At 43.5% G+C, this 20378-nt stretch overlaps 1 protein-coding gene across 1 annotated transcript in view; it reads left to right on the top strand.

The window, feature by feature from the left end:
- Positions 1 to 20378, top strand: part of LOC112259208 (glutamate receptor ionotropic, NMDA 2B-like) — an 89618-nt gene that overhangs the window by 25683 nt on the left and 43557 nt on the right. Inside the window, exon 3 of the mRNA XM_042315585.1 lies at positions 9716 to 10315. Coding sequence (XP_042171519.1) covers positions 9716 to 10315 — 600 coding nt within the window. The remainder of the gene's footprint in view (positions 1 to 9715; positions 10316 to 20378) is intronic.

Raw genomic sequence — 20378 nt, 5'->3', positions numbered from 1 at the left:
TTTGGTAAAAGAGCTTTTATGTACTCTGCGCCATCGTCTTGGAACACCTTACAAAATACTTTTAAACTGGAAGAACTTGTCCCGATTGGTGTTTTTAAATCACTGATGAAGGATTTTGAGGCTGATTCCCTGACCTGTCAATGTTTTTAATTTGCTGTTTTATACTCTTGTGAATTCAATGGTTTTTACCAGATTACTTGTAGTTTTTCATGTTGTCTGTCTGTAATTTTTTTGTATTGACTTGGTGCTCTCTATCTTGGCCAGGGCGCTCTTGAAAAAGAGATTTTAATCTCAATGAGCCCTTCCTGGTTAAATAAAGGTTAAATAAATACATTAAAATTAAAATTAAATCCATCATTCACCTGAGTGGAGAACAAAGTAACTTATTAATCTCTTACCATTTTAGAAGATTAAAACGTGAGGAATTTGATACAGGTCAGGTGATAGCTGCTGTTTACTGTACCAGAGCAATAACAGCAGCTATCACACACTATACTGATGAACCCTGGTCACCATCCATCCAATCTGTAACCAAAGCAATATTACAGTCCAAGCCTCTTGAAAGTCAGTTAGGACACTGTATCTATGCAGTCAATAAGTGAACTAGTTAGGACACTGTATCTATGTAGTCAATAAGTGAACTAGTTAGGACACTGTATCTATGCAGTCAATAAGTGAACTAGTTAGGACACTGTATCTATGCAGTCAATAAGTGAACTAGTTAGGACACTGTATCTATGTAGTCAATAAGTGAACTAGTTAGGACACTGTATCTATGCAGTCAATAAGTGAACTAGTTAGGACACTGTATCTATGCACTCAATAAGTGAACTAGTTAGGACACTGTATCTATGTAGTCAATAAGTGAACTAGTTAGGACACCGTATCTATGTAGTCAATAAGTGAACTAGTTAGGACACTGTATCTATGCAGTCAATAAGTGAACTAGTTAGGACACTGTATCTATGTAGTCAATAAGTGAACTAGTTAGGACACTGTATCTATGTAGTCAATAAGTGAACTAGTTAGGACACTGTATCTATGCAGTCAATAAGTGAACTAGTTAGGACACTGTATCTATGTAGTCAATAAGTGAACTAGTTAGGACACTGTATCTATGTAGTCAATAAGTGAACTAGTTAGGACACTGTATCTATGCAGTCAATAAGTGAACTAGTTAGGACACTGTATCTATGCAGTCAATAAGTGAACTAGTTAGGACACTGTATCTATGTAGTCAATAAGTGAACTAGTTAGGACACTGTATCTATGTAGTCAATAAGTGAACTAGTTAGGACACTGTATCTATGTAGTCAATAAGTGAACTAGTTAGGACACTGTATCTATGCAGTCAATAAGTGAACTAGTTAGGACACTGTATCTATGTAGTCAATAAGTGAACTAGTTAGGACACTGTATCTATGCAGTCAATAAGTGAACTAGTTAGGACACTGTATCTATGTAGTCAATAAGTGAACTAGTTAGGACACTGTATCTATGTAGTCAATAAGTGAACTTTTTCGAAACCGTAGTAGCCATTGGGAACAGAATAGAGCTGTCATCCTCAATTGTTAGTTTGTTGTACAGTACGTCTTAGTAGCACTAGGTCTGGGATGTTTTGTCCCTTTGTCCCTTTGTCCCTTTGTCCCTTTGTCCCTTTGTCCTCTGGCTTTACAGGGGTGTAAATGCAGACAGACATGGACACCACAGTACTGAACTGGATCAGGTTGTGCTCTTACCTAAGCATATTTCAGGGTACCATTTTGATTCATTTGACTGTACACAAGAGCTGTTGGTTTTCACTCATGGGAGGCAGATTTTGAGCGGGTATCTATATTCCCATATCTTCTTTTAAGCAACTGCTGCAGCACCAAATTCAATTCAGACCATTTAAATCCCTGCATGCAAGGAGGACAAATACAATATTTTCAAACTGTTGTCTCTCTTTCACACACACACACGCACACACACACACACACATGCACACAAAGGAAATATCCTGCACACCTACTAATCCAAAGGCAGGATCCTGGTTCCAAAAATAACAGCTTGGAATGAGATGGATGGAGGAGGACAGATTATTGCGGCTCTAGTCCATGAAAAGCTGTCAATAAAAGACATTTAAAGTGATTACCGGGCCGTTATTGGCACGGGGGTCACTCTGGTTTTCTCACTATTCCAAACGGCAACACTTTGAAATCATACACACCTGTAAAGGATGTTTCAAATGGAAATCGGCCAGCTGAAGTGGAATTGTTCACGTACACTGATAAGCATATGGGGGCAGTGAGCCCACAAGTCAGGGAGGAGATGAACTTTTCTCCTCCAATCAGAAGAGTGGGTGTTAATAGAAATCTAAGAATTATTACAGGACCAACTGCTTACCTTCATGGTTGTGTCAAAACACATTACACAACTTCAGGCATTGTTCAGCACTTTTCTCCTTCAAGACACTTGATATTCAAAGACCAGCCACAGATATTGGGTTTCGTGCACATGCCGGTGTGGCAGAAATGATTTTTTGTCCCTATTTGCCAATTTCTTGCATATTGCACATATTATGAAAATCGAATCCTTTTCCACCTGAAAACAGATTAAGATACAAACTACACCACCCGATGCTACAGGAAGGCCATAAAGATCATCAAGGACATCAACCACCCGAGCCACTGCCTGTTCAACCCCCTGTCATCCAGAAGGCGAGGTCAGTACAGGTGCATCAAAGCTGGGACCGAGAGACTGAAAAACAGCTTCTATCTCAAGGCCATCAGACTGTTAAACAGCCACCACTAACATTGAGTGGCTACTGCCAACACACTGTCAATGACACTGACTCTACTCCAGCCACTTTAATCATGGGAATTGATGGGAAATGATGTAAATATATCACTAGCCACTTTAAACAATGCTACCTTATATAATGTTACTTACCCTACATTATTCATCTCATATGCATACGTTGATACTGTACTCTATATCATCGACTGCATCCTTATGTAATACATGTATCACTAGCCACTTTAACTATGCCACTTGGTTTACATACTCATCTCATATGTATATACTGTACTCGATACCATCTACTGTATCTTGCCTATGCTGCTCTGTACCATCACTCATTCATATATCCTTATGTACATATTCTTTATCCCCTTACACTGTGTATAAGACAGTAGTTTTTTTTGGAATTGTTAGTTAGATTACTTGTTCGTTATTACTGCATTGTCCGAACTAGAAGCACAAGCATTTCGCTACACTCGCATTAACATCTGCTAACCATGTGTATGTGACAAATAAAATTTGATTTGATTTGATTTGACTTCATGGCTTCTTTTGGAGAAAATGTTTGGGTCTTTGACACAATTTCTCAGTACTGCAGTACAAGTTCCGGGCAAAGACAGTGTATGAATACACGGGTCATGAACAGACGTGTTGTTGTCCTCCGCACTCTCCTAAATATCAAAGCAGACAATACAAATGACATAATGTATTTGTTCTTCTTATTCATGCAAATATCCCGCCTGTCAGTCAGACACATAATGAGAAGAGAGAGAAAGAGAGCGATTGGCACTCCAACATCCTCTCTCTTGAAATAGACACCATTATACACTCAATGACTCTCGGTAAACATGTGAATGTATGCCTGGCTGTGTATGGTAATGAGGGGGATGTGAGTGGCTGCTGCAGAACATCACGTCCAGACCTCAGGTTCAAATAGACCCGCCTCTTCCTCCCCAGCAGCCAGCTAAAGGCCATGCGTGTACTTTTCCACTAGAGCCAACATAGTTCACTCCTCTCAGTGGTTTGGCCCTGTGTTCTAGGGGCCAGCTCATCCCCTCAGGTACCTGATAGTACATGCTGCTGTCACAGACAAACCTCACCTTTTAGATAATACTGGAAGTCAGTATTCCCCTGCATTGTGTACTTTGCCCAATATCACTTGTGTTGTGACTGTAGAAAGCAAATGCGCATTAATTATAAATGAAAGCTTTTGATCGCTTCTCCGTATTATGAATTTCCAGGAAACACAACAGCACAGCCCTGTGTGTGTGTGTGTGTGTGTGTGTGTGTGTGTGTGTGTGTGTGTGTGTGTGTGTGTGTGTGTGTGTGTGTGTGTGTGTGTGTGTGTGTGTGAGAGAGAGAGATAGAAAGAGAGAGAGAGCGCACCGTGCTACTGTTATTTTGTATGTACGGCTGTCTTTTGCCAGTGTGATGGCATTCTATTACAGTACCAGTCAAAAGTTTGGACACACCTACTCAATCAAGGGTTTATCTTTATTTTGACTATTTTCTACATTGTAGAATAATATTAAAGACATCATCCTATGAAATAACACATACTGTATGGTAGTAATCAAAAAAAGTGTTAAACAAATCAAAATATATTTTATATTTGAGATTCTTCAAAGTAGCCACCCTTTTCCATGATGACAGCTTTGCAAACTCTTGGCATTCTCTCAACCAGCTTCGTGAGGTAGTCACTTGGAATGCATGTCAATTAACAGGTGTGCCTTGTTAAAAGTTCATTTGTGGAATTTCTTTCCTTCTTAATGTGTTTGAGCCAATCAGTTGTGTTGTAACAAGGTAGGGGTGGTATACGGAAGATAGCCCTATTTGGTAAAATACCAAGTCCATATTATGGCAAGAACAGGTCAAATAAGCAAAGAGAAATGACAGTCCATCATTACTTTAAGACATGAAGGTCAGTCAATACGGAACATTTCAAGAACTTTGAAGCATGGAGGAGGACGTGGGATGGTGTGGGGGTGCTCTGCTGGTGACACTGTCAGTGATTTATTTAGAATTTGAGGCACACTTAACCAGCATGGTTACCATAGCATTCTGCAGTGATACGCCATCCCCTCTGGTTTGGGCTTAGTGGGACTATCATTGGTTTTTCAGCAGGACAATGACCCAAAACACACCTCCAGGCTGTGTAAGGTCGTTTTGACCAAGGAGAGTGATGGAGTTTTGCATCAGATGACCTGGCCTCCACAATCACTCGACCTCAACCCAATTGAGGTGGTTTGGGATGAGTTGGACCGCAGAGTGACGGAAAGGCAGCCAACAAGTGCTCAGCATATGTGGGAACTCCTTCAAGACTGTTGGAAAAGCATTCCTCATGAAGCTTGTTGAGAGAATGCCAAGAGTGTGCAAAGCTGTTATCAAGGCAAGAGTGGCTACTTTGCAGAATCTAAAATCTAAAATAGATGTTGATTTTTTTAACACTTTTTTGGTTTATGTATGATTCCATATGTGTTATTTCATTGTTTTGATGTCTTCACTATTATTCTACAATGTAGAAAAAAAGTAAAAATAAAGAAAAACCCTTGAGTGAGTAAGTTTGTCCAAACTTTTGACTGGTACTCTATGTCAGTGCGTAAACGTGAGTGCCTGTCTAATATCTGGGCTATTTTGACAAGGCATGCTCGCCACCACCACCCCGGCCCCGTGCTAGTTGTAGTTGTGTGATTTATGGCTGACGAAGGCGTCCAATTACAGAGCCATAATATCCACGTCATGCCTCATATCCTAACAGTGTCTCTACATCAGTTGAGCCATGTTAGCCCAAGCTTTCATTAATGACAATTACACTTTTTATAGTCCATTTAGTCCCACTTATTACCTGGGGTTTTTCAGGGAGGTAACCACCAGTAGCAGTCGGCAGACATTCCTAATTAGTCAATCGTTTGGATGCAGTGTTGGGTGGGGTTTTAGTCACATGGGCCGAGCGCTGCAGAGTTTAGCCCCTAGGCTGGTATCAGTGTGGGAGCCTATCTAGGGGTCCATCGGTGTGTAATAGATATCGCAGTGTGCTTTGGTGCGTTAAATAAACCAAATGGTGCGTGAGACATGTCTTCAGGGCTTGCTGTGCCGTCTTCTCTTAGACTTCTCATTCTATTATGTGATCAACCTTTGTCTGCTTTAAGTGCCGTTCTGGGAATTCTAGAACTTCATGGGTTCATCATCTGAATGGACATTGTGTATACAGTAAATGTGTAATATGTGCCTGTGTGTGTGTGTTGGTGTGTAAAATGTGTCTATGTTAATTTGCCCATGAAAAGAATCGGTGTGTAAAATGGACCCGTTGCAAGGGTGCATTGATTGCTTATCAGAGGGGAATGGGCAGTGTGTGTGTGTGTGTGTGTCTGCGTATATATCTCTGTGTCCATCAACAGTGTGTGGAGAAGCCTATGCTAATTGTTGCCATGGAAACTGAGTGCTGCTAGAGAAGTACAGATTCAAAGGGAGCATCTCCCCCCCTCTCTTTCTTCCTTTTCCTCCCCCTCTCTCTCCCATCCCTCTTTCTTTTCTCAGTCTATCTGCTGCCATTCCCCTCATTCATTCAGTCTCCTCTTCCCTCTCACTTGCTTTTCATCAAGGCCCACTCCAGCTGCCTATCCTCCCTCTCTTACTCTTTCTCTCACCTCCTCCATTCTCTATCCATGAATCTCTTTCTCTGTCTCTTGGTGTCCCTCTACCTCCTCATATGCCTTACTTTTAGCAGATTGTCTGTATTTCTATTCTCTATTTTCCTCTGTCGCTCTTCTCTGTCCCTCCCTCCCTCCCCTGCTCCCTCTCCCTCTCTCTTTAGAGGAGTGTACAATTGGCAATTAACACAGGGACCTGTAATTAGTGCTGACAAACCTCCAGCAATTAGTTATCCTAAAGAAGTATTTTTGTCATCTCTACACACCTCCCCCTTCCATCCCCCAGCCTCTCAATCTCTCCTCTCTCTTTCCCTCTATCTTGCTCACTGTCTCGTTCCTATAGGGTTTGTTTGTTCAGGATTTTTCTTTTTACTCCCTCTGCCTTTTAAACTTTTGCTTTTGTTCCACGGAGAGTGCATGGTGCTCACACACACACACACACACACACACACACACACACACACACACACACACACACACACACACACACACACACACACACACACACACACACACACACACACACACACACTCCATGGTGCTTACACACACACACACACACACACACGCTATTACAACCATCCCCACAATATTTAGGAGCAGCTGATATGCACACTCACTTACCCACAAATATCACCCCCCACACACACACACACACACACACACTCTCCATGGTGCTCACACACACACACACACACACACACACACACACACACACACACACACACACACACACACACACACTCCATGGTGCTTACACACACACACACACACACACACACACACACGCTATTACAACCATCCCCACAATATTTAGGAGCAGCTGATATGCACACTCACTTACCCACAAATATCACCCCCCCCACACACACACACACACACACACACACTCCATGGTGCTCACACACACACACACACACACACACACACACACACACACTCCATGGTGCTTACACACACACACACACACACACGCTATTACAACCATCCCCCAATATTTAGGAGCAGCTGATATGCACACTCACTTACCCACAAATATCACCCCCCACACACACACACACACACACACACACACACACACACACACACACACACACACACACACACACACACACACACTCCATGGTGCTTACACACACACACACACACACACACACACACACACACACACACACGCTATTACAACCATCCCCACAATATTTAGGAGCAGCTGATATGCACACTGACTTACCCACAAATATCCCCCCCATAAATGATAAACTCCCCTCTTATTGTAATGGTGAGAGGTTAGAATGTCTTGGGGGTATGATATTTGTGCGTCTAACTTTCTCACTCACCATTATTCACTGATCATTCAGGATTTTCTGTAATCGTGGTAGCATTCACATCAATGTAGAAGTGTTTAGAAACGTATTCTATTCTTATTTTCAATTAAAGTGACTCCAAAATGACACAAACCAAAACAAACTTTGTAGTCATGTAATCATTGCGTGATATGAATATGGGACAGAGTATTTAACTTTATAGTATTTTAATACATATGTAAGTGAATTTTCCCAATCATTTTGCTCCCCTAAAATGGGGGGACTCTATACATAAAGTGCTGTAATTTCAAAATGAAATAAAGTGCTGTAACCCAAAAATACCCTAAAATGAAGGCTGACGGTCTGCACTTTAATTAACCCCATCACTATTGTATGATTTCAAATCCAAAGTGCTGGAGTACAGAGCCAAAACAACATAACAGGTCCCAATACTTTTGGAGCTCACTGTATAGTTTTTCAAATAGGATATGTTTAACTACTTTTTCTTCTCACTTTGTGTCATTCTCTCTCTCTTCTTCCTTCCCTCAGTCCCCCCCTGCATCACTGTTAATGAAGGTCTATAAAAAAGAGAGATACAGTATGTGGTCATTCACGTAAAGCATTGGAGAGAGGTGGATGGAGGGATGGAGAGTAAATGAGTGTTGGGATAAAATAGGAGAGAAGAGAGGAGGAGGGGTGAAGATGCGGGGGGGTATTGAGACTTGTTATTCGCTCGGGGCATCCATCACTCCCTCCCTCAGCATCTGTCCATCTTTCTGTCTGTGTATCAGGGAGCCACTGTTCACTCATCACATCAAGCCAGTTCCTCAGTCAATGTGCATCTCTCTCTCTCTCTCTCTCTGTTTGCTTCTTTCTCATCCTCTCTCCCTGTCTCCTTTGCATTTCCCTCTTCCCTCCTCCTCTTGCCTTTTCTCTTTCCTCTCCTCCCTCCCTGTCAGGGATTCAGCCACCCATCCAGCGGGAGAGTTTATGTCATCTATAATAAAGAAAGTTATTCTGCTTGAAAACACCCCTCATGAAATATTGATCAGTATGAGTGTATATACCTTGTATCCATGTGTGTGTGTGTTTATGCACTATTGATGTACTGTATGTCATATACAACCTGTCCTAGCTAGGTTTCCATCCAATAGGCCACAGATTTTCATGTGAATATAAAACAAATCAGCATAAAGAAACTAGTGGTGTTTCCAGAGAAATGTACTTTTCGCTTAAGTTTTCATTTACCGAATAAAAACCTAAAGTCCAATGTGTTTCTATGGCATTTTCAACTCTACTGATATTTCTGTCACAAAAACTGTTGTATTAAATAGAAAACGTGTCTACTCTTGTCTTGGCACATGTACTCTAGCCAACAGCTCACAGTTACAGTGAGGGTAGGGTAGGCTACATGATGAGTTTACTATGGATAAACACCAGTCAAGCATCAATCATCATGTCACCAGAATAAGACCCTCGATATTTATTGGAAAGGAGCATCAAGATCACCATGCACTTTCACCACCCTGTGAAATTCATCATCATTTATTTAATCTGTAATCTAATAAACTGAATGGTTTCCCGAATCATAGTGGAAGAACCACACACCAGATCATCGCATGAAGTTTACTTCAATATGATGGTTATTATGTCAATATTTGCACATAAAGGCTTTTCCACCACCATTTCTCGCATAATTCATTTTACCAATGAAAAAAAAAAACGTTGAACAAAAAATGATCTGTCAGCATTTATAAAATTGTACCGAGACTTCCTGTTTCCATCACAGCTGTAGTGATTTTATTTTATACGGTATGACTTTACTGGCATAAAAACTGTAGATAGAAACATGGTTAGTGATACACTGATTCATGTTATAGGCTCTTGTCAATCCACTTAAGTCAATCAATGTGTATGGGCCACATTGACCTCTCTCTCTCTCTCTCTCTCCCCCTCCCTCCCTCCCTCCCCACCCCCCAGGTATTACATTCCCACTTCTGGATTATGCCTGTCTGCGGCTGCCACAGCCCCTCCCACCCTCAGGAAAGGCGAGCGTCCCCCACGCCCCTGCCCCCCCAGGAGGTGAGACGTCCTCCCCGGCGCCGTGCGGCCCTCTCCTCCCTCTCCCTGTCCCTCCTGGGCCTCCTGATGTGCCTGTTCCACCTGCCCCCCGCCTGTCACTCTCGCAGAGACAAGGGCGGGGGCGTGGCCCACTACATCCCCATGGCCCAGCCCCCCCACCACCAGGTGCTGCCCAAGCTGGTGCAGGGCCTCAGCATCGCCGTGGTGCTGGTGGGCAACTCTAGCGAGGTGGCGTTGGCGGGCGCCCGGGAGAAGGACGACTTCCTGCACATGCCACTGGCGCCCAACGTGGAAGTGCTCACCATGAACGAGACGGACCCAAAGAGCATCATCAAGAGCATATGTGACCTGATGACAGAGCACTGGCTACAGGGTGTGGTGTTCGGGGACGACACGGATCAGGAGGCCATAGCCCAGATCCTGGACTTCATCTCTGCACAGACACACATCCCCATCCTGGGGGTCCGCGGTGGCTCCTCCATGATCATGGCTGCCAAGGTACAGTGTGTGTGTTTCTATGTGTACTGTGTGTGTGAGAGGGTGATCGAGAAAAGAAAAAAGTATGAGCAATGTTTTTATCTGTTAGTCTTGATCCTCTGTATTTCATTGTTGTCTTAAACAATGATCTGTTCACAAGTGAAACGGCGACGGCTTTCTGGTGCAACGTCGTTACCACTATCAGATCAATGCTGGTTCATTCATGGGAAAACAGATGCAGAGGTTTGACAGAGAGCAAGAGGGGTTGTTTCCTTTGAAGAAAACTGGAAAGCGTGGGGAAGTTGGAGACAGGATCAGCGTGGTGCGAGAGGAGGGAACAGGAAGACAGGGAGAGAAGACGTGCATAGAGAAAGAAAAGAATAACTCAAATAGACTGGCATGAGAGAGAGAGAGAGAGAGAGAGAGAGAGAGAGAGAGAGAGAGAGAGAGAGAGAGAGAGAGAGAGAGAGAGAGAGAGAGAGAGAGAGAGAGAGAGAGAGAGAGAGAGAGCGAGAGCGAGAGCGCGAGAGAGAGCGAGAGCGCGCGAGAGAGAGAGAGAGAGAGAGAGAGAGAGCGAGAGAGAGCGAGAGCGCACGAGGGAGAGAGAGAGAGAGAGAGAGAGAGAGAGAGAGAGAGAGAGAGAGAGAGAGAGAGAGCGCGAGAGAGAGCGAGAGAGAGAGAGAGAGAGAGAGAGAGAGAGAGAGAGGAAGCTGTACTGTCACCAGACACACAGTGTTACCTCGGCATGACAGAGTTCCACTAGATCCCTCTATGTCTCATCCCTATGATATTTCTCCCCCACCCCTTTTTCATTCTATTCACTTTAACCGTGTCTAATGGGATGAAACAATCTGGTCCTGCTTTATCTTAGCCGGCTGTGATCCGCGTTTGGACCGTGCTGCTGGACTGGACTATTTTTTTCTGCAGAATAATCAACTTTTATTCAGCCTGAACAAATACTGTACAAAATGGGCTCCCAGAAACTCCTAGAATTTCAAACAGTCTCCAAAAAAAAGCTGCCCGGAATGAGGCCGTCCGCTGAGCATTCCAACTGACGTCACGCGCTTTCAGCACAACGGCTTCCATTGTGGATAAAACATTATTTCTGCTCACCCTTCCACGTTTGACCCTGCGTCAACAGGGTCCACCAGTAAACATGACCCACTAGGGCCTCCAGCCAGCCATTCATCCCCCTATATCCCCATTACACCATGGAGGATAGCATTGGGCAGTCAAATGACATTTACCCCACACATCTCTATCGACAGGTACGACATCCACTGACCCTGCCCGTTGTGCCACGGCCATACATACGTGTCACTGACCCCATAGTATATCCTACACACATAGATATATTGATGATACACCACCCGCCTGTGTTAAACGTGTAAACATGATGCATTTTATTGTTCATAAAGAGGTGTACAGGGTATGCATGCAGACTGAAGGTGTAATTCATTAAGTGCACATGCCATCCATGCGCCAGGAGCCCAGGCTTGTGCTGCTGCGGCTAAGTGGATTTCCCAGGCCGGAAGCCAACACAGGGCCCAGGGGAGAGAAATGGAGCCACATCCAAGGCCATGCTAGTCTCCGTCTCCAAACGGATTTGTGTCTGTTGTTTAATGGGCTGAAACAATATTGAGAATATGGTAGAATAAGAGCGGGAGAAGGAGAGGGATGGTGAAAGAACAGCCTCTCCTCCTGAAAGAGAATCTGGGGGAAGATGGACAGCAGGTGTGTGGAGAGGACGGCGCTGCAGAAGCTAGCTGCTGGAAACGTGGCAGACAGAGTGAGACAGCAGCACAGACTGGAGGCGTGAAGGAGCAAGGAGAGGCCCCGTAGCTGGGAAGAGAAAAGAGAGAGAGACAGAGTGAGACAGCCCTGTAGCAAGAGAAAAGAGAGAGAGACAGACTGGAGCACAGACTGTGAAGGAGCAAGGAGAGGCCCTGTAGCTGGGAAGAGAAAAGAGAGAGAGAGACAGAGTGAGACAGCAGCACAGACTGGAGGTGTGAAGGAGCAAGGAGACTGGAGGCGTGAAGCCCTGTAGCTGGGAAGAGAAAAGAGAGAGAGACAGAGTGAGACAGCAGCACAGACTGGAGGCGTGAAGGAGCAAGGAGAGGGGAAGAGAAAAGAGAGAGAGACAGAGTGAGACCAGCACAGACTGGAGGCGTGAAGGAGCTGGGAAGAGAAAAGAGAGAGAGACAGAGTGAGACAGCAGCACAGACTGGAGGCGTGAAGGAGCAAGGAGAGGCCCCGTAGCTGGGAAGAGAAAAGAGAGAGAGACAGAGTGAGACAGCAGCACAGACTGGAGGTGTGAAGGAGTAAGGAGAGGCCCCGTAACTGGGAAGAGAAAAGAGAGAGAGACAGAGTGAGACAGCAGCACAGACTGGAGGCGTGAAGGAGCAAGGAGAGGCCCTGTAGCTGGGAAGAGAAAAGAGAGAGAGAAAGAGTGAAGAAGGTAAAATCAAAGGTTGAAGCAGAGAGCTTTGAGATAATGTGCTGTAAAAGGATTTGGGAACTAGACTGAACAAAAATATAAACACAACATTCAACAAGTTCAATGATTTTACTGAGTTACAGTTCATATAAGGAAATCAGTCAATTTAAATAAATTCATTAGGCTGTAATCTATGGATTTCACATGACTGGGCAGGGGTGCAGACATCGGTGGGCCTGGGAGGGCATAGGCCCACCCACTTGGGAGACTTGCACACACACTGGGGAGCCAGACCCAGCCAATCAGAATGAGTTTTTCCCACAAAAGGGCTTTATAGACAGAAGACAGGTGGCTGGTCTCAGATGATCCTGCAAGTGAAGAAACCGGATGTGGAGGTTCTGGGCTGACGTGGTTACATGTGGTCTGCGGTTGTGAGGCCGGTGGGACGTACTACCAAATTCTCTAAAACGGCGTTGGAGTCGGGCTTATGGTAGCGAAATTAGCATTCAATTCTCTAGCAAAAGCTCTGGTGGACGTTCATGCAGTCAGCATGTCAATGACACGCTCCCTCAGAACTTGAGTCATCTCTGGCATTGTGTTGTGTGACAAAACTGCAAATTTTTTCTTGCTACGCTACACTTGTCAGATGGATGGATTATCTCGGCAAAGGAGAAATGCTCACTAACATGGATGTAAACGAATTTGTCCACATAATTTGAGATAAATAAGTTTTTATTGCGTATGGATTTTTTAAAAATTTTAAATTTTAAATTTTAATTTCAGCTCATGAAACATGGGACCAACACTTTACATGTTGTGTTTATATTTTTGTTCAGTATAATAAGCTTTGGAGAATGGACAGATCGAGATGGGGGAAAGGGTAATGTAAAAGAAGGTCTTTATCTCTCTCTCTCTGTCTCTCTCACTGTCGCTCCCTCTTTCTCCCTCCCTCCCTCTTTCTCTCTCTCTCTTTCATGCAAGGCCAAATGCCGCTGATGCAGTTGGCAAGGCAACCCTTTGCTTACCTATACAGCAGGATCATAAGTGAGACAGAGAGCCGAGGGGAAATAAGATATTTTTTAAAGCTGATGTCTGGAATAGAAAACAGGAATGGTGCTGAAATAGTGCACAGAGTAGTATCTACAGTGGGTTTTGGTGTGGTGCTGAAGTAGTACACAGAGTAGTATCTACAGTGGGTTTTGGTGTGGTGCTGAAGTAGTGCACAGAGTACTATCTACAGTGGGTTTTGGTGTGGTGCTGAAGTAGTACACAGAGTAGTATCTACAGTGGGTTTTGGTGTGGTGCTGTGAAATATACAGTATCTATATATTTTTTATTGTGAAATTAGAAACCAAAGGATGGGTGACGGATAGCCGGATGGACCAAAGGATGGTGTTATAGAGGAACAGAGGGAAGGTGCGACAGCTGGTGGGTCTCCGACAGCGTCACCCAGGAACGAAGGAAAAGATGGTTGAGGTGGAGAGAAGCGAAAGATGGATAGAGGGAAGCTGTACTCACATCTGTATCAATGAATAAGATGGAAGGGTGAGAGAGGAGCGAGTGCATTACTGCATGACGGAAGGAGAGAGAGATAGAAGGAAAGAGAGATGGAAGGAAAGAGAGATGGAAGGAGAGAAAGAAAGAAAGATGGAAGGAGAGAAAGAAAGAAAGATGGAAGGCAGGAAGGAAAGAGAGATAGAAGGAGAGAGAAATGGAAAGAGAGAAGGAAGGAGAGATGGAAGGAAAGAGAGATGGAAGGAGAGAAAGAAAGAAAGATGGAAGGCGGGAAGGAAAGAGAGATAGAAGGAGAGAGAAATGGAAAGAGAGAAGGAAGGAGAGATGGAAGGAAAGAGAGATGGAGAGAGAGATGGAAAGAGAGATGGAAGGAGAGAAGGAAAGAAAGATGGAAGGAGAGAAGGAAAGAGAGATAGAAGGAGAGAGAAATGGAAAGAGAAAAGGAAAGAGAGATAGAAGGAAAGAGAGATGGAAGGAAAGAGAGAGAGATGAAAGAGAGATAGGAGGAGAGAGAGATGGAAAGAGAGAAGGAAAGATAGATGAAAGATAGAAGGAAGGAGAGATGGAAGGAAAGAGAGATGGAAATAGAGAGATGGAAAGAGAGATGGAAGGAGAGACCTAAGGAGAGATGGAAGGAGAGAAGGAAAGAGAGATGGAAAGAGAGATGGAAGGAGAGAAGGAAGGAGAGATGGAAAGAGAGATGGAAGGAAAGAGAGATGGAGAGTGAGATGGAAAGAGAGATGGAAGGAGAGAAGGAAGGAGAGATGGAAAGAGAGATGGAAGGAAAGAGAGATGGAAATAGAGAGAAGGAGAGAGAGATGGAAAGAGAGATGGAAGGAGAGACCTAAGGAGAGAAGGAAAGAGAAAAGGAAAGAGAGATAGAAGGAAAGAGAGATGGAAGGAAAGAGAGAGGGATGAAAGAGAGATAGGAGGAGAGAGAGATGGAAAGATAGATGGAAAGAGAGAAGGAAGGAGAGATGGAAGGAAAGAGAGATGGAAATAGAGAGAAGGAGAGAGAGATGGAAAGAGAGACCTAAGGAGAGATGGAAAGAGAGATGGAAAGAGAGATGGAAGGAGAGATGGAAAGAGAGATGGAAGGAAAGAGAGATGGAAATAGAGAGAAGGAGAGAGAGATGGAAGGAGAGACCTAAGGAGAGATGGAAGGAGAGAAGGAAAGAGAGATGGAAAGAGAGATGGAAGGAGAGAAGGAAGGAGAGATGGAAAGAGAGATGGAAGGAAAGAGAGATGGAGAGTGAGATGGAAAGAGAGATGGAAGGAGAGAAGGAAGGAGAGATGGAAAGAGAGATGGAAGGAAAGAGAGATGGAAATAGAGAGAAGGAGAGAGAGATGGAAAGAGAGATGGGAGGAGAGACCTAAGGAGAGAAGGAAAGAGAAAAGGAAAGAGAGATAGAAGGAAAGAGAGATGGAAGGAGAGAAGGAAGGAGAGATGGAAAGAGAGATGGAAGGAAAGAGAGATGGAAATAGAGAGAAGGAGAGAGAGATGGAAAGAGAGATGGAAGGAGAGACCTAAGGAGAGAAGGAAAGAGAAAAGGAAAGAGAGATAGAAGGAAAGAGAGATGGAAGGAAAGAGAGAGGGATGAAAGAGAGATAGGAGGAGAGAGAGATGGAAAGAGAGAAGGAAAGATAGATGGAAAGAGAGAAGGAAGGAGAGATGGAAGGAAAGAGAGATGGAAATAGAGAGAAGGAGAGAGAGATGGAAAGAGAGACCTAAGGAGAGATGGAAAGAGAGATGGAAAGAGAGATGGAAGGAGAGATGGAAAGAGAGATGGAAGGAAAGAGAGATGGAAATAGAGAGAAGGAGAGAGAGATGGAAAGAGAGATGGAAGGAGAGACCTAAGGAGAGATGGAAGGAGAGATGGAAAGAGAGATGGAAGGAGAGAAGGAAGGAGAGATGGAAAGAGAGATGGAAGGAGAGAAGGAAGGAGAGAGAAGGAAAGAGAGATGGAGAGAAGAAAAGAGAGATGGAAAGAGAGATGGAAGGAGAGAATGAAGGAGAGATGGAAGGTGAGAAGGAAAGAGAGATGGAAGTATGCAGATTGAAGCAGTTTGGGATAGATCATTCTTCCATGGATTAGAGTTGCTGGTACTGTATAATGCTACAGCATCTAGCTTACATACCAAACACTCTATTTAGAGATCATCATTTGCCTCTTAATCTAGCACAATGGGTAACATATTGTTTAGCTACCAAAAATGATGTCAACTCTTTTGAAGATATTGACAAGTAGGGTTAAATTCCACAGGGTCCAATTCTCAGGCCGACTCTTTTCTCTGTATATATCAATGATGTCGCTCTTGCTGCGGGGCGATTCCCTGATCCACCTCTACGCAGACGACACCATTCTGTATACTTCTGGCCCTTCCTTGGACACTGTGCTAACTAACCTCCAAACGAGCTTCAATGCCATACAACACTCCTTCCGTGGCCTCCAACTGCTCTTGTAAAACCAAATGCATGCTTTTCAACCGTACACTGCCCGCACTCGCTCGCCCGACTAGCATCACCACCCTGGACGGTTCCGACCTAGAATATGTGGACAACTATAAATACCTAGTCGTCTGGCTAGACTGTAAACTCTCCTTCCAGACTCATATTAAACATCTCCAATCCAAAATCAAATCTAGAATCGGCTTTCTATTTCGCAACAAAGCCTCCTTCACTCACGCCGCCAAACTTACCCTAGTAAAACTGACTATCCTACCGATCCTCGACTTTGGCGATGTCATCTACAAAATAGCTTCCAACACTCTACTCAGCAAACTGGATGCAGTTTATCACAGTGCCATCCGTTTTGTTACTAAATCACCTTCTACCACCCACCACTGCGACCTGTATGCTCTCGTTGGCTGGCCCCCGCCACGTATTCGTCGCCAGACCCACTGGCTCCAGGTCATCTATAAGTCTATGCTAGGTAAAGCTCTGCCTTATCTCAGTTCACTGGTCACGATAACAACACCCACCCGTAGCACATGTTCCAGCAGGTATATCTCACTGCTCATCCCCAAAGCCAACACCTCATTTGGCCGCCTTTCCTTCCAGTTCTCTGCTGCCAGTGACTGGAACGAATTGCAAAAATCGCTGAAGTTGGAGACTTTTATTATCATCACCAACTTTAAACATCAACTATCTGAGCAGCTAACTGATCGCTGCAGCTGTACATAGTCCATCTGTAAATAGCCCACCCAATCTACCTACCTCATCCCCATACTGTTTTTATTTTATTTACTTTTCTGCTCTTTTGCACACCAGTATCTCTACTTGCACATCATCATCTGCTCATTTATCACTCCAGTGTTAATCTGCTAAATTGTAATTATTCACTCCTATGGCCTATTTATTGCCTACCTCCTCATGCCTTTTGCACACCATGTATATAGATAATTTTTTCTACTGTGTCATTGACTTGTTTATTGTGTTATTGGCTTGTTAATTGTTTACTCCATGTGTAACTCTGTGTTGTTGTCTGTGTCACACTGCTTTGCTTTATCTTGGCCAGGTCGCAGTTGTAAATGAGAACTTGTTCTCAACTAGCCTACCTGGTTAAATATTTGATAAATATTTGATTTGATTTGATTTGATTTGAAATAAAGGTGAAATAATATATATATATTTTTTTAAATAAGGTTAACTTGAAAATAAGGTCTTCAAGGTTAACTTGATAGCCTGACAAATAGCTGGTGATGTAAGTTATCTCACCTCAGGGCATCCTATTGGATGAACAGCAGTTCATCTAGACTACACCCGCCAGCCAGCCCAGTCTTCAATATGGAAGAGATCGCATCCTCACCTACAGTGGTGATGGGATTTAAATATCACAACGTCAGAAATAAATGCAAACAGGAAAGTAACCAAATGACCCCCGAGGAATCTAATCCAATATGAATCACGGTCTCTACACGTTTTTTATCAGCACAATCAAACAACAGAAGACGTGCGTGACACCATACATATTTGATTGTACTGCATTGTTTTACATATTATTATACATTTTTTATTTTACTAGGCAAGTCAGTTAAGATCAAATGACTTATTTACAAAGACGGCCTACTCTGGCCAAACCCTAACCAGGAAGATGCTGGGCCAATTGTGCGCCACCCTATGGGACTCCCGATCACTGCCAATTGTGATAAAGCCTGGGATCGAACCAGGGTTTGTAGTGACACCTCTAGCGCTGCACCACTCAGGATCCCATGTATAGACAATGGGAAATAAGAATGTTAATGAACCGCTGTTGCGATGCACATTTTCCCTGAGGATTCCAAAAGCACTTTAGCTTCTCACCGTTGAGACAGCTTCTACCACCAGGCCATTGAGCAGCTAAACCCTAGCTGTCTACCCGCGTGCACCTTAAAACCTCTAAAGGATCGGTGGGTCCCCCACGGGACGGTTGAGCTAATGTAGGCTAATGTGATTAGTATGAGGTTGTACATAACAAGAATATTTCCCAGGACATAGACATATCTGATATTGGCAGAAAACTTAAATTCTTGTTAATCTAACTGCACTGACCAATTTGCAGAAGCTATTAGAGTGAAAGAATACCATGCTATTGTTTGAGGAAAGTGCACAGTTATGAACTTGAAAATGTATTAATAAACCAATCAGGCACATTTGGGTAGTCTTGATACAAAATTTTGAACAGAAATACAATGGTTGTTTGGATCAGTCTAAAACTTTCAACATACACTGCTGCCATCTAGTGGCCAAAATCAAAATTGTCCTGGGCTGGCATAATACATTATGGCCTTTCTCTTGTATTTCAAAGATGATGGTAAAGATGATGGTAAAAAAAACTGTATATATATTATCTTTTACCAGATCTAATGTGTTATATTCTCCTACATTAATTTAGCATTTCCACAAACTTCAAAGTGTTTCCTTTCAATTGGTATCAAGAATATGTATTTCCTTGCTTCAGGTCCTGAGCTACAGGCAGTTAGTTTTGGGTATGTCATTTAGGCGAAAATGGATAAACAGGGGTGGATCCTTATTATTAAGAGACCCTGTGCATTGATTCTCCACACACACACACACACACACACACACACACACACACACACACACACACACACACACACACACACACACACACACACGCACACACACACACACACACACACTCACGCACGCTCACACACACTAACTCACTCTCTCTCTCTCACTCTCTCTCTCTCTCTCACTCTCTCTCTCTCTCTCTCACTTTCTCTCTCTCCCTCTCACCCACATGCTAACACACTATTTATTGACTATTTATTAAAGCTGCTACGCTGCTACACTTCTCACTACACAAGTTGTATATAACAGTCATCATAATTTGGCAGAACACAATTTATACATCCTACTCTATGTTGTGTCTCTTAACTTCTTTTTGTTGATTTTTTTTTCTTCTACTTTTTCTTACTACTTGTAATTTTGGACATTGTATTGGGCATTTGATTCCTAAATTATATTGATATTGTATTGTTGAGGAGAGTTATGAAGTAAGCATTTCACTGTACTGCTTACACCTGTATCCGTGACCAGTAAACTTTGATTTGTTTGGAAATAGCCCCCTCCCTCTCCCTCTGTTGTTGTGTAACAGTGGGAGTGTAATGCTAACCGCTAGGTCTACCATGAGGAACAAAACAAGCCTTTTTTTATTTAGCCTGTCAAGGTGTGACCGAGGTGACCAATTAGTTCCTGTTCCTGCCTGGCTGCATTAAGGATATTTTTATTTCCAATGTTTACGTTATGGTGCTTACTGTGTGTGTTTGTGCGTGTGTGTGTGTGTTTATGTTTGTCTGTGTGTATGTTTGTTTATGTTTGTGTGCATGCATGAGTTTGTGTGTGTCTTTGTGTGTGTGTGTGTGTGTGTGTGTGTGTGTGTGTGTGTGTGTGTGTGTGTGTGTGTGTGTGTGTGTGTGTGTGTGTGTGTGTGTGTGTGCATGTGTGTGTGTGTGTGTGTTGTCTCGAGGAAATGATGGAGCTGAAATGTGTCTAGGCCTAATTGTTGTGGGGGGATGAGTGCAGCAAGCTAGTTGAAGCATTTAATCACAGTACAACAGGGAATTGACTGACAACAGTTATGCCCAGGCCTTGTTTATGTCCTTCTTCCTGTGAGGGAGGGACAT

This window comes from Oncorhynchus tshawytscha, unplaced genomic scaffold (assembly GCF_018296145.1).
Source record: "Oncorhynchus tshawytscha isolate Ot180627B unplaced genomic scaffold, Otsh_v2.0 Un_contig_7158_pilon_pilon, whole genome shotgun sequence".
NCBI lineage: Eukaryota > Metazoa > Chordata > Actinopteri > Salmoniformes > Salmonidae > Oncorhynchus > Oncorhynchus tshawytscha.
The sequence above is the reverse complement of the archived record's forward strand: the minus strand, read 5'-3'. Positions and strand labels throughout refer to the sequence as shown.